The 14,277-nt window shown below is 35.1% G+C and overlaps 1 protein-coding gene across 1 annotated transcript in view; it reads right to left on the bottom strand.

Annotated features, from left to right (window-relative positions):
* Positions 1-14,277, bottom strand: part of LOC100432889 (histone-lysine N-methyltransferase 2C-like) — a 105,007-nt gene that overhangs the window by 55,129 nt on the left and 35,601 nt on the right. The window contains 6 exon segments of the mRNA XM_063725810.1: positions 3,817-3,936; positions 4,037-4,069; positions 4,248-4,376; positions 5,841-5,945; positions 9,191-9,371; positions 12,845-12,975. Of these exon segments, the coding sequence (XP_063581880.1) occupies positions 3,817-3,936; positions 4,037-4,069; positions 4,248-4,376; positions 5,841-5,945; positions 9,191-9,371; positions 12,845-12,975 (699 nt within the window).

Genomic DNA, 14,277 nt, shown 5'->3' with positions numbered 1-14,277 from the left:
AATAAACAATATCAAATGTCTTTCATGTAATTAGGAGAAACAAGAGTTTATTGACAGGAGAATGTGATCCATACTGTAGCTAGGTATCAGTGCCATCTACTGATATTACAATGATAATCTTGTAATAATCTACAATATTACCATGTTGAAACTTTTCCCAATAGTAATATTAGCTATTATTTGTTAAGTACTTTATGCTATGCTAAGCACTGTCTTAAAAGCTTTACAGCTTCACGAAAACCCATTGAAATAGGTTATTATGTTCAGCTCCATTTAAGCAAAGAGGACCCACAGAAATTAAATAATTTGGTCAAGGACAAACAAGTAAAAGCAAAGTATTTCTTCTTATTTTATTCAAGAGGTGGTCTTTTTTTTCCCAAGTCCACCATATCTACCCAAACTAGTCATATTAGTTTATAAAAGTTCAAAAGTTACTTCACAACTTTTACATAAAGGTATTTCAAGTTACTCTATCTCAATCTTGAAAATTCTGTTCTCTACTTTCTGAACTTTATTACCATCAGACAATAAAGCATATCACATATTACATGATAACATATTACACTTTGCCTCCCCTTTCTCATCAATTCTACTGAAGTTACTCCACTGAAGATTAGCAACAACCTTCCCATGGTCCAATGAAACAATGTTTTTCAAGTAGTCATCTTACTTAACTGTACAACCTGTCTCTAACGATCATTCATTTCCAAGATCCTATACCTCTCACTCAATGTCTGAAATCTCTCACTACTTTTCTTACTTTCACCTAACCTTTAAAAGGAAGAAAGATAAGAAACATGTAATTGCACACCTAATATAAATCAGATGAGTTAAGCATATACTTAATTACATTTAATTAAAAAGCATTCCTCGAGATTCTATACTCTACTGGCAGTATATTCTCTTAATAAATCTCATCCTTCCCACATCTGCAATTAGCACAATTACACAGATAATTCCTACATTTTCATCCATCTCCTTGACTAACTGCAACTGCCTGTAAGTCAGAATAGTGTATATGTCCCATTTCTACCAACCTAAAAGAGGTCTAAAACTAAATTCATTGTACCTCCACTACCTTCTACCAGCACACACACTAAGTCTTCCTTTGTTTCATGTTTCATGATTATCCTCTGGGCCCCTGGTTTATACACAGTCGAATTCACTTTAATTTCCCCCTTTCCTCACACCTTATATCCATTCAGTAGCACAGTCCTACTTGTTCTGATGTCATTTTCTCTCGTATCTATTCCTTCCTTTCAATCAGCACTGAAGTATCTTTACATGGAACCTACTTTTTAACTTAGTCTCCACCACAATAACCTCATTAGTACAATTCTTCTTGTCCCAAATGTATTCCCAATATTGACACCAGAGCTACCTTAGCAAAACACATAAGTGATCATCAGATCACACCACTGGTGTAAGGTCTTCAAAGGCTCTTGGAAGCCTCTAGGGAAAAGGCCAGCTGCCTCTGCCTATTTCTCAGAGCCCTTTACAATCAGCACCAATGTCCACTTCTAGTTTTGCTTCCTTAAACAATGCCCACTCCCTTTGCTCTGGAAACATTAAAGTTGCCATTCTTGAATAACTATGTGTCACCCTATATGTAACTTGATCATGCTTTGCCCTTACATTAGAACTACTATTCTTTCAAACAAGAACAATGAAATCTTAGTGATTCATAAGGCTGTACTTGAATTATACTGCACTATAATACACATTAGTTGTATACCTGAAAGTCCACAGTATTAGAATTACAAACTCCTAAGGGTAGGCAACCTGAGTCACCCTGTATTACACATTAACACCTTGCAAAAAAAAAAAAAAGAAAAGAAAGAGAAGTCATCCTCTCAAGACCTTTTAAAAATGAGACTGCACAATGAAGTGAGTTTCATAATGATTGTAAGATGTTTTTTATAAAGAAATACATCTTTGATTTTTAAAATATGCACTTTCAGTTCAGAAAACATAAAGACAGGTCATTTTTATATGTTGAATAGAGAAATACTGAATAGTTCTTAATCGTTAAAACAGCATATGGGGGCTGGGCGCGGTGGCTCACGCCTGTAATCCCAGCACTTTGGGAGGCCGAGGCAGATGGATCACAAGGTCAGGAGTTTAAGACCAGCCTGACCAAGATGGTGAAACCCCATCTCTACTAAAAATACAAAAAATTAGCCAGGCGCAGTGGCAGGCACCTGTAATCCCAGCTACTCAGGAGGCTGAGGCAGAAGAATCGCTGAACTCGGAGGGCAGAGGTTGCAGTGAGCCGAGATCACGCCACTGCACTCCAGCCTGGGCGAAGGCATGAGACTCTGTCTCAGAAAAAAAAGAAAAAAAAAAAAGCATATGGGAACAATTAAGGCAAGTAGTTATGATGAGTATATTACCCAAATGTAAATCACATGTTTAGCCTAGCAAAAATCAAGGTAAATTTATGTTTAGAGGCTAAACTGGTAAAAACTCAAATATTTCCATTATGTGCATTATGGAATTTTCATGTATATACAAAGTTGTTAGTAAAGGTTACAAATTATTCACACACTTTGGCACTTATACAAGAAAAGGATAAGATATCCTCATGTTATTCAATTCAGGATATAGTCATGAGGCAGTGACAATAGGATATAGAGAAATGTTCCTATGCTCAAATCATCAGAAATATATACTAGCTGGGCACAGAAGTCCACGCCTGTAATCTCAGCACTTTGGGAGGCCGAGGTGGGAGGATCACTTGAACCCAGGCGTTCTAGACTGGCCTGGGCAACAAAGTGAGACCCCCACCTCTGCAAAAAATCAAACAATTAGCCAGGCATGATGGCGTGTGTCTGTGGTCACAGCTACATGGGAGGCTGAGGACAGTAGGATCGCTTGAGCCCAGGAGATCGCAGCTGACGTGAGTTGTGTTCACAACACTGCATGTCGGCCTGGGTGACAGAGCGAGACCCTGTCTCAAAACAAAACAAAAATACATATAGATAGAGTTATATACATGCCACCATGCAACTCCATAAACTCCTTCCTATAGGAGATTCCTGTACCTGTACCAATTTCCCTATTTACTCATACAGACCTTAATCCTAGGCTATCAAATCTCAGCTCTACACAAAAGGGGAGAAATTGGTAGCTAGTTGTAAGTAGGCAGAAGAAAAATGAACATAATAGGCAAACATTCACAAAATTTCATAGTGTCTACAGGGATAGAAAGGTCACTGATTTACTATGAAAGTATGTACTGAACACATACTCTGTGGCAGGGCATAAAAGCAAGCACATGGACAACTCTAGTCTTTAAAGAGCTCACAATCTAAAGGGAAGACATAATTACCCCAACAGGTATTATATTTGTGCCATATGCTACAAATGAAAAACGTGGGGGTGGGGTGGTGACCAGCTAACCTCTGAGAGATGACAGTGAAACCGAGGGGAGATCAATGAGTACAGGCAGCCAGGTGAGCGGGGACAGTTCCACACACACACAGAAGTGCCTATGTGGGAAATGACTCGAGTGGAGTGAGCTGGGAATGGGACTTGCAGGGAGGGAAGAGGGCAGGCACTGTTACATCCTCCCCACTGCCAGTGAATGAGCAAAAGAATTCTAGACATAAGGATAATTACAGAATTACAAAGAATTTCAGGGAGACCGCTGTGTGAAGTCAGTATTTTTCTATCATTACAAAAGGGTTTTTCTCCCTATCAGTTTGTATATGTGGCTACTAAAGAACAGGGCAAAACTTGCTTGTGTGTGTATATGTACCCACATATATACACACTTGTGTGAATATAATATAGAATTATAAAGTCATAACATACCCTGATTGTGTATTGGCAACAGCTGTGTTGGTGGGGGAGGCTGTGGCAATGGAGTTGGCTGAGTGTTCGCAGGACTAAGTACAGCTGTAAATAAGTCTTCAACATCTTTTCCGCCAAGCTCTAGGAGATAAAACAATAATAGCAACAAGATTAAAAGACTAGTAGGGTCATGGTATGGGGAATGCCATTTTCATAAACTAGAAAATCAAAACACATTTACCTGGAATTTTATATAATTTTCCAAGAATTGCCCCTAGAATAAATTAAAAAAAAAAAAGAAACATTAACAGCTACTAATTCAATATACTGATACAAAATAGTATTTAACTGACAGAAATAATTAGAAGTTAAATTATAACCATGCAAAAATCTTTAAAAATCATATTTACTCAGGTCTTTTAGAAAGCCTAGATGTAGGGCAAATATTTTACCATCTGTGACCATTTTGTCTAGTTCAGGACTGAGGATCCCATCTAGCTGTTCTTCACTTAATGGTCGTGAACTCTGATTGACACTTGGCTGAGGCAAAGAGGAAGGATCATCAGTGACGGGACCAATATCTACAAGAGTAAGGAAAATAAATTTGAAGGTACATTCAGAATACTCACGCAAAAATGTATAGCACTATTTACCTGTACTTAATATATAACAATATGATTAAAATAGAGAAATAAAGTCTGTAATTCTGAATCAGAATTCTCATATCAATTTGGAGAGTTGCTCAGTAAAAATCAGGCACAATATATTTGTATTCGGTGCCATGTAAAGTTCTATTTTAAGTAAAAACATTTCCTGAGGAATAAAAGAATACATTTGATTTTAACTTGCCAACTCCTGCCAAAAAACAAAAGCTTAAGATAGGTGTTTATGAGAAATCGATATGCAAATAATTGCTTTAATTTGGAAAATAGTGTTATCAAATGTACAGATCAATTATTATGCACAGTATGTAAAAAGGAATGTTTCATGTAAATTAATGAAAAGCCCTAAAATTCTCAGTGTTTAATATTATCCTTTGTAAATAACTTCAATTATAGGTAATATTTTTAAAGTATTCTATAGGCACATTCTGATTATGTACATTACATTTTATAAAATTGTAACATGCTGTAGCTCACATTTGTAAGAGTCACATGTAAAAGTGGTTCATCATCTACATTTTTTTCATACTTTCTCAATATTATTACTATTAAAAAGTAAAAATTTAGTCTGTTCTTATTTGATCTTATATTAGGAACTAGCTCTACAACATTTAGGTAATATTATAAATCACATATTAACAAAAATAAAATTATTCATTAAAGAAAACTACTGAGAAAGTCACCCAAAGTACAGTACAGCTATACTATACTTTAGCCACACACAAAAAGGGAAAAGCAAAGTATGGATTAGTGACAAATTAGCACGACTGACAAACAGCATGCACCTACAGGTTGTTTCAGCTGAAATCACTATAGAAAAAGAAGACTACTTCTAGTCAGCCGTCATCCATTGCTCAGTTTCTTACCAAATGGAAAAGGTGAGTTCTCAACCTGGAAAGTGCATAAATCAAGACCTATAAGACCCAAACCAAATAAAATGGATGATTACCACAGGAGCGGGAAGTGAGGGAAAATACAAACAAAAGAAGAAAAAAGATACAGCAAGACTTTAAGGCAACGTGCCTTAAACGTGATGCAATTAGAAAGACAACAGAAATTAACTAACTTGCTATAGTGATGCAATTAGAAAGACAACAGAAATTAACTAACTTGCTATAGTGATGCAATTAGAAAGACAACAGAAATTAACTAACTTGCTATAGTGATGCAATTAGAAAGACAACAGAAATTAACTAACTTGCTATACCCCTCCTAAAGCAGGAAAGCTGAGGTAGATCAAAGAAAATGCTGAGTTCTTTAACAAAGCCAAAAACAAAAACAAAGTTACTGGGAAACAGACAAAAGGCTAAACTTGTTCCACACACCACACACCTCTCGCTCACATGAGAAACCAGAAAAAGGGTAAACAGTATTCATATATACCTGAATGATCAACTGATTTTGCTAGATCATCTGAAATTATTCCAAGAATGTAATCATCTGTGTTTAAAACTTCAGAAATATCAGCTAATGGGTCATCAGCAGGACCTAAATATAGTAAATATGGTTTTTAAAATTTCAGTATTTTCTCAGATATTAAGCCATTTGCTAAAAACCTAGAGTACAGCAGATACTGAGTGAGGCAAGTGCTACAATAAAAACCTGAGACTCTTAATTTTACAGTAAAAATTTTTCATAGCAAAGGAGATAATGTTTTGAATTACAAAAATTTACTAAAAATTCAGACTATTTTGTCTTTTGACTAATGTATATTGAGACAAAATTTAAAGACCTGTAGGCAATAAAAGTGAAACAGAATAAATGCTGTAAGAAACAAAGCAAAAAAACAATTTTTTTCATTAAGAAAGTGGCATGTCTAAAAGTGACATTGAGAAATTAAAACACAGTAGGAAAAGTTAAAATATGAAAGACAAAACTATCACTCTTTAGAAATTCCATATGGAGCACAAGCCAGGTACCATCTAGTAACTACTTGCAGCTTTGCTGTTCATACTGATTACTCACTCATTTATTTAAAAAAGTATTTCACTACCCACAGAACTGTGTCTATGGATCAAGTATCAGGCATTACCCACTCAGCAATGACTGAAACAAAGTGCCTGCCCTCAGAGGGCTTACTTTCTCGGGGGGAGTTAGTAAATAAATGACATCACTGTAAGTGCTATTTAAAGAAAAAACAAGGAAAAAGGATTAAAAATAAGCTGTGGGGATGTTGTATTAGACAGAGCGGTCTATGAAGACCTTTAGGACATGACTGAGCATAAAACTAAATGAGGGAGTAAGTTATATGCACAAAGATGGAGATAACCCTCCAAACTAAGGCAAAGCAGACATAAAGCCCCTGGGGCAAGCCGGGTTTGCCAACAAGAGAGGCCAGAGTGTTAACAGTAAGAAAAACTGTGGTAGGGATAAAAAAGAGGCAGCTAGGGCAAGATTATGTAAGATTTAGAGATCATGGGGAAGACTGGGTTTTATTCTGAAGTGTAATGAGAAGTTGCTGGGAGGCTGAAAGATAGGAGATGACTAATATTTTAAAGGGAACATACTAGCTGCTATATGTAGAGCAGATGAGGGGTGGGAATTAGAGAGGGGCTGGCAAGATTAGAAAAGGGCACTGGTGCAGTCTGAGAGGTGAGGTGATGACAGCACCAGGGTTCTAAGGAAAGTTGAGACAAGTGGTTGGCTTTGGGACGTATTTTGAAGGCAGAGACAAACGTGGATGAATGAAAGGGAAAGAAAAGTCAAGGAGGATTCTAAGGGTTTGGGGCTTAACTAAGAAACTATTGGAACTCTTGTTTAGGCTAGCTTTAATAATTATATTAGTCATTCAGTAAAGAGAAACTGAAATTTTTAATCCATCTCAAGTTTATTTTTACTTAAAAAGGGGAGGAGGGCATAAATGTAATATTCCAGGTCAAATACTTCTGTCAAACAGTCTTGGTCCCATTATATAGTTTTCAAAATGTAATTCATATGTAACATATCACATTAAGTTTTGTGTGCCCAAATATCCAGGAACTTTTTACAGAAAATTATTTCAATAATGACAACACTGCAGTTGAAAGAAAAAAATTCTGGATAATTTTTTTAGGAGTCATATAGCAGTTTTTTGTTTTAAAGTAATGGAATTCTACTATACAATTATAACTAATTTTTTAAAGACTGTTTTACAAGTTTGCCCCTACCTAAAGGATTTTATATCTGAATAAATCATTAAAATTGATATAATAGGCTATAATGAATGACATGTTAAAAAAAAAGCCTTTAGTCATTAATTTTCCATTATAAAGTGAAAAGAGTGGTTCAATTGCAAAGAACAATTAATCTAGGTTTTGAAATGGGCATATTTTTCTAGTCCTCCAAGTTTTGGCCTTATTGTAAAACTGTTCTCTCTTCAGTATTTTTGTGGAAAAAAAAATCAAATAAAGAAAAAAAAAACTTGTATCAATATCTTTCCTATATGTTCTCTGTCCAATTTCAATCCTTTTCCTTTTAAAACTCAAGTGCAAAGAGCTCCTATTTAAGTCTTCAAGTGGCTAGTTATGAGAGTTATACGATATACTTTATCGTAAAATATCCTTTGAAGGACCCACAGGTCTTTCATTATACATTATTTTTAACAACATACTGATGAGGACAAGAGCAGGTCAATACTTAAAACAACAGAATTAAAGTAGGAGTTAAAAAATATATAAGATTGAACAAACAAGAAGCATGACCTCACTACCAACAGTGAGGCAGACTGGACATGCACATGTGTCCAACACTGGGTAAGATTGCTTCTAATTATTTCAAAAAGTCAAAATCAAAAATAGCTGTCAGTATTTCAATTCAGGATAATGCCAAGTTAATGAAGCATTAACTACTTAACATCAAAAGTCATTTTTCAGTGGAAGATTGCTTTAAAATTGTTTTTCAAAATCAGTTTCTAAAATTAACTGAGTAACAAATGCAATTAATGGTAAAAAAGGAAGCTTACCAGAAGAACAATGATTTACAATCGACAGAACCATAGGGGAGAAGTGGGAGAAACACTGATCATGACACTTACCTACCCAATGAGTTAAACTCCTAGAGCCTTGCTGACATTGCTGTAACTCTGTAAATATACCAAGTTCTCATACCTTTCTCTGATTGTTAATAGTTCCTATAGGCACTGCATTTAGGATAATGGTTCTCAACCGGGGGTGATTTTGCCCACCAAAAGATATTTGGCAATATCTGGAGATATTTTTGATCATCATGAGGCCAAAGATGCTGTTAAACATCCTTCTATACACCAGAAAAGCTCCCTCCCACAACAAAGAATTACTGGTGCAAACTGTCAGTAGTAAGAAACCACGACCTAGGGCAACAGACTTCACTGTAGTAACAGTATGCCAGCAAGTTCCCAAGTACTCCCACATCCATTTTGGTTTCTCTGTTTTGAATTTAAGCTGTATGATTAACAAAAATCTATCTTAGATTTTTAGTCAAAAAGTCACTGTTGGCCAAATTATAACCCCTCACATTGCCCTCAGCAAAGTGTAAACCAAACGTTTTCCTTCACAACTCTTGATGTTGGTACTAGTTACACAGGTAAATTAATTTGCTACATCTTATACACCTGTCTACTTAAAATAGTTCCACTTACTGAATGTAAGTTATACTTCAATGCAGTTGATTTTTAAAATGCATATGAGGCCAAACAAAAACATTTCAAAAAGATTTAACTGAAAGGAAGATGTATGTTATATGATATAAAGAAAGTATCTGTGAATAATTCTACATACCGTGAGTTCCAGATTTTGTTGGAGCCGAGGATGAACTAAGTAGCGGATGTAAGGAAGGATCCAAGAAACCTGTGTTCATGTTTGTTTTATATGAAAGCTGAGCTGCATCTTCTGATAGATTATCTAAACTTATCTTGCTTTGTCTACTTGTATCTAGAAGATCTTTTCCAAAGAAAGCTTCCTAGATGAAGATAAGCACATACAAAAATGGTTAGTTAGAAAATTCTAAAAAGACAATAGATTATTCTGTCATGGTTTTTGACAAGGAAGCAGAAATAACAGAAAAGGTTTATATTTAACAATACAGAAACTGAATACAGAAGTATAAAAAAATAGAAATATCCTGTCAATTATTTTATATAGATTCTCCTTATTTTAAAAATAAGATTTTTTTGGTAGCTTTACTAGAGACAAAATTATGGAAATAAAACCACACAATTATACCAAAGATTTCTAGAAACTGCAGAATAGCTTCACGAATATTATTAATTTTTATAAATTACTTGCAGAGGACAGCATAAGACTTTGATCTACAGCTTTAATATTTACTTCAGGTAGATTTGTAATCTATTGATTCATATAACCACACTTACACTATAAGACTACTTACCCCATCAATCTGAAAGAGGGTTTTATAGTCAGTTTAGCCATACTATGTGTGCAATATTTACAGCTACTAAAGGCTTGTGGTTTTCTATTTATTTACGCATATTAACATTTTTCCATTTCAATATACTTTCAAGCTGGGTTCCTTGCAACTCCAAGATCTCTCCAAAATTTCTCAAAAATCAATACCAAAGACAAAAGGGAAGCACAGTTCCACCCCTTTACCCTGCTTTAACCCAGGAACTCTGCTTTAGTCTATATCCTATGATGTGGTCTATCTGGAAAAAGGATCCTCCATACAGGACAATTTTGCAATACAACATTTAACACATTCTTGCCAAACATGCACAAAGAAGTTCACTGTAGCATATTTTGTAATGTCAAAAAGTAAAAATGGCCTTAATGTCTATCAACAGGCATAGAACTATCCAAATTATAGACACTTATATTACAAAATACAACAATTTTTTAAAACTATATAGTTCTGTTATCAAAGAAAAAGCCCTAAAATACATTACTAAAAGAAAATAAGTTGAATTACACACACAGTAAATTATAAAATACAGGTTGGGCGTGGTAGCTCATGCCTGTAATCCCAGCATTTTGGGAGGCCGAGGTGGGTGGATCACTTAGGCCCAGGAGTTAGAGACCAGCTTGGGCAACATGGCAAAACTCTGACTACACAAAACACAAAAATTAGCCAGGCATGTGCCAACATGCCTGTAATCCCAGCTACCTGGAAGGCTGAGGCACGAGAATCACTTGAACCCAGAAGGCAGTGGTTGCAGTGAGCTGAGATCACATCACTGCATTCTAGCCTGACAGAGTGAGACTCTGTCTCAAAAAAAAAATTAGAAAATTCAAATCAAGACTATTATAAGTTTGCAAAAATAAATTATAAAAAAGTTTCTGAAGGACAAATGCCAAATTATTAACAATACTACCTTTTGAGAAAAGAGGTTGGGAGTGTGTGAAGTCTGGTGGAGGTAATGATATAACTGATTTGAAATGTTCACATTTTAAATGAAAAAGTTGTCTCACTATGAAAAATCTAAAAATTCACAAAACTAGAGTACCAGGTAGAAGGGGATTCATTTCTTATAATAAGCAATGCTTTTATCATTAGAAAAAATGATGAACAGCAGAAAGCATTTTAGAAGTTTAGAGGTCATTTATTTAATGCCTTCAGTATAAATCTGAGAAATCTTAGATCATCATCAGCAAGAATTCTGTCTAATGACTCATGACTTTACTGGTGTTTATCAAAAACTGTGTCACCCTTATTAATTTAGTGGGTTTTACATTCCCTGTAGATAACATAAAGAGGTGGCTCCATCCACATCGTCTCTAAAAGTCCAAGAAAACAGTACCATTAAAAAGGCCTCCCCCATATCACACATACAGACACACACACACACACACACACACACACACACACACACACACACACGCTGAAAGTTACTGATGTGCAACAGGGGAACAAGACAGCCCAGGAGACTAAGATCACAGCAGTAATTGGGAAATTAGACCTAATAATTTTAAAGACTCTTTTGCCAAAGTATTAAATGGCTAGTTTTCATACTTGCATAAACACCTAAAAAAGCTTCTTAAATTTATATTACACTTTACAGAAGGATCAATAGGAGGAAAGGTAGGTTGCCATCACAATATTCCTAGGAAGGACTATTAAGAAGGGAGGTAAAGGGAATCCCAGGAGAAAACAACAACAAAGATGCAAAAAAAAAAAAAAAAAAAAAAAAGGTCAGCCAAACTATAAATGGATTTTTTTCCTGACCAATTAAATGATTGTTTAAAAAAAACAAAGGTGCAAACCTAGGATATAAGAGATTGAGGGGAAAAACATCTATGAAGGATACACAAAAGGTAAGGCACAGGTTAGGCACTTTACATACATACTCTTACTGAACTTCTGAGCATTTCTGAGAGGCACCACTATGTCACAAATGAGGAAACCGAGACACAAGAGATGTTAAACAGAACAAAATCACACAGCTAACTGGTAGTGGAATGGTATTTAAATCCTCTGACTTTATAGGCTGAACTAACATGAACACTGCCATTAAGATGTTAGTAGCTACAAAAAAGAAAATTGAGGAAGTTGTATGCTAGTTGAAAGGCAATGTATTTTAAAACCAATTAAACTAGCAATACCTAACTGGAAAATTTGATGTAAACAATAAATACAACTCAGGCAACGAAGGGTTATCTATGTAAGCCATAGTGTCTTAGGAGGAACAGATCAGATGAATAGTTGTCTACAACGAGATTAGGATGGACTCTCAATGACAGTCTGTTCCAGTTCCATTTTAACACATGAAGAAACAGAGGCCAGGGAGGATGAATAACATGCTTAGGAATTTACAATTAGTTAGATGCAGAGCCAGATGTTTAATCTCAGTACAATTTCTAATATTGAGCTGTTGCCGTATCACATGGCCTTAAACTCTGACTTAATGTTTACAAGACGAACTAGAAAAAAAATTTTTTTGTAGTCTACATCTATCAAACATAATTTCTTCATACTGAAAGGTATTTTTCTGATGTGTATTTTGGAAAACAAAAAGAATACTGCTTAAATCTTTGGTTCTCCAGGCCTCTAAAAGTGGTAACAATTATTAAAGCTACAACTTTGGCTGAAAAGCCTATCTTTAATCAATGAATATAATTAATGTAACTTGTATTGGCAAAGGAAATTTCAACAGAACTTGGGTGTGGGGTATACATAGCTATCAATGGCTTGGAAGACTGAGTTTTTCCTATCCCAAAGTGTCCTTGTTACATCTTATAGAATGCTTAGAAGTGAACAACTGGGATTAAAAAAGCAATTTGTGACAAGTATCAAAGCACACAAAAAAGTAAATTTAATTTTTATGGACCCCTGAAAGGTAAAAATGGCATTTATGATGACTAAATGAAAACAAAACAAGTAAAACATTAACAAAAACAACAAACCCATGTTTTAAAACTCAATACATTTTATTTCCTCAATTAACAAACCATGTAAAATAATGTAAAGCAAAATATTACTTGTAAATAGGCAGGGAAAGTTTCTTCAAGCTTATTTTTCCTTTTTCGGTATCTCTTCTTTATTTTTTCAGTGCTTTCAGTAACAGAAACAGATTCATCAACTAAAGTATCTGGTAACTGCTCACTCCAGCCTGAAACAACAGTCACATTTATAAATATGTGACATTTAAAATTTCTAGACAAATCCACTGAAGGCAATTTTATACCTTACCAACATACACACAGTTTCATATAAACAAACAAGCTTTTTGAACAAAAAATCTCAAATCAAGTTTGTTACTTTTAAGTGCCATAAAATTTTCATTTCATGTCTATTTAGTATTAGCATGTTTCCTATTTTCTTAATAATCGATTTCTTTACAAAGCAAAAACATATTTATTTAAACATATTTTGTTAAAGACTAAAATAATAATAATTAATACCCAAAGCTCATGAGTATGAGGAAATGGCAACTCATAAACTATTAAAGGAAATTCTGTGGGTATAACTTTTTTGTAGGGTGTATTGAGAATACTCAACAAAAACCTTAAAGAAAAAGTATGTCCTTTAATACAGCAATTCCAAGTTCAGAAATTTATTATAAATTAATTATTTGTAGGATATACACATTGTGAAAACATGACTATGAATATGCTAATAAATATGCAATGAACACTCATTCTTGAAATCAGAAACAAATAAATTTGGGGACTATGAAACTAGCAAAGAAACAAGAACACAGCTTAAATTTGACAAATAAACAATCAAATGATATTCTCAGATGCTTCATAATGGCAGGGCAAATGGCACATCCCTTCTGAAAATCAATATGGGCACTCTACCACCAGACTACGTAAGTGAATTGACTCTTCTGAAAACTAGAAATAGACAAACATTTTTTACAGCAATCTTTTTAAAGGCACCAGTAACCTAGCCAGAACACACGGAATCCATGAAAAACAAAAATTAAGATAAATAAGGAACCACAGAAGTAAGCAAAAAAGTAAAAGCTCTCCGAAATTTGCTGAAATCCAACGACCTCAAACTCCAATTTTCAGAGCATTGTGAGGAATAGGGAATAGAAGTCAAAGCTTAAGGCCTCTCTCCAAGGCAGACAGGCCAGAGGTGACTTGCATAAAGGTGAGTCCCTCAGGGACTCCATGCTCAGGGTCAGTTTAATAAGAAATACACCTTCACACAAACCATCACTCGCCACCTCCTGCTCACCACCAATAGCAAAAAAAAAAAAAACAAAACAACAACTCCTGGCTGGATGCAGTGGTTCACGCCTGTAATCCCAGCCACTTGGGACGCTGACGCATGAGAATTGCTTGGACTTGGGAGGCGGAGGTTGCAGTGAGCTGAGACGGCACCACAGCACTCCAGCCTGGGCAACAGAGGGAGACTGTCTCAAAAACAAAATTTTTTTTAGATATCAGCTGGGCTCACATTT

The sequence above is a fragment of the Pongo abelii genome, chromosome 6 (genome assembly GCF_028885655.2).
Source record: "Pongo abelii isolate AG06213 chromosome 6, NHGRI_mPonAbe1-v2.0_pri, whole genome shotgun sequence".
Classification (NCBI taxonomy): Eukaryota; Metazoa; Chordata; class Mammalia; order Primates; family Hominidae; genus Pongo; species Pongo abelii.
This window is presented reverse-complemented; position numbering and strand designations above follow the sequence as displayed.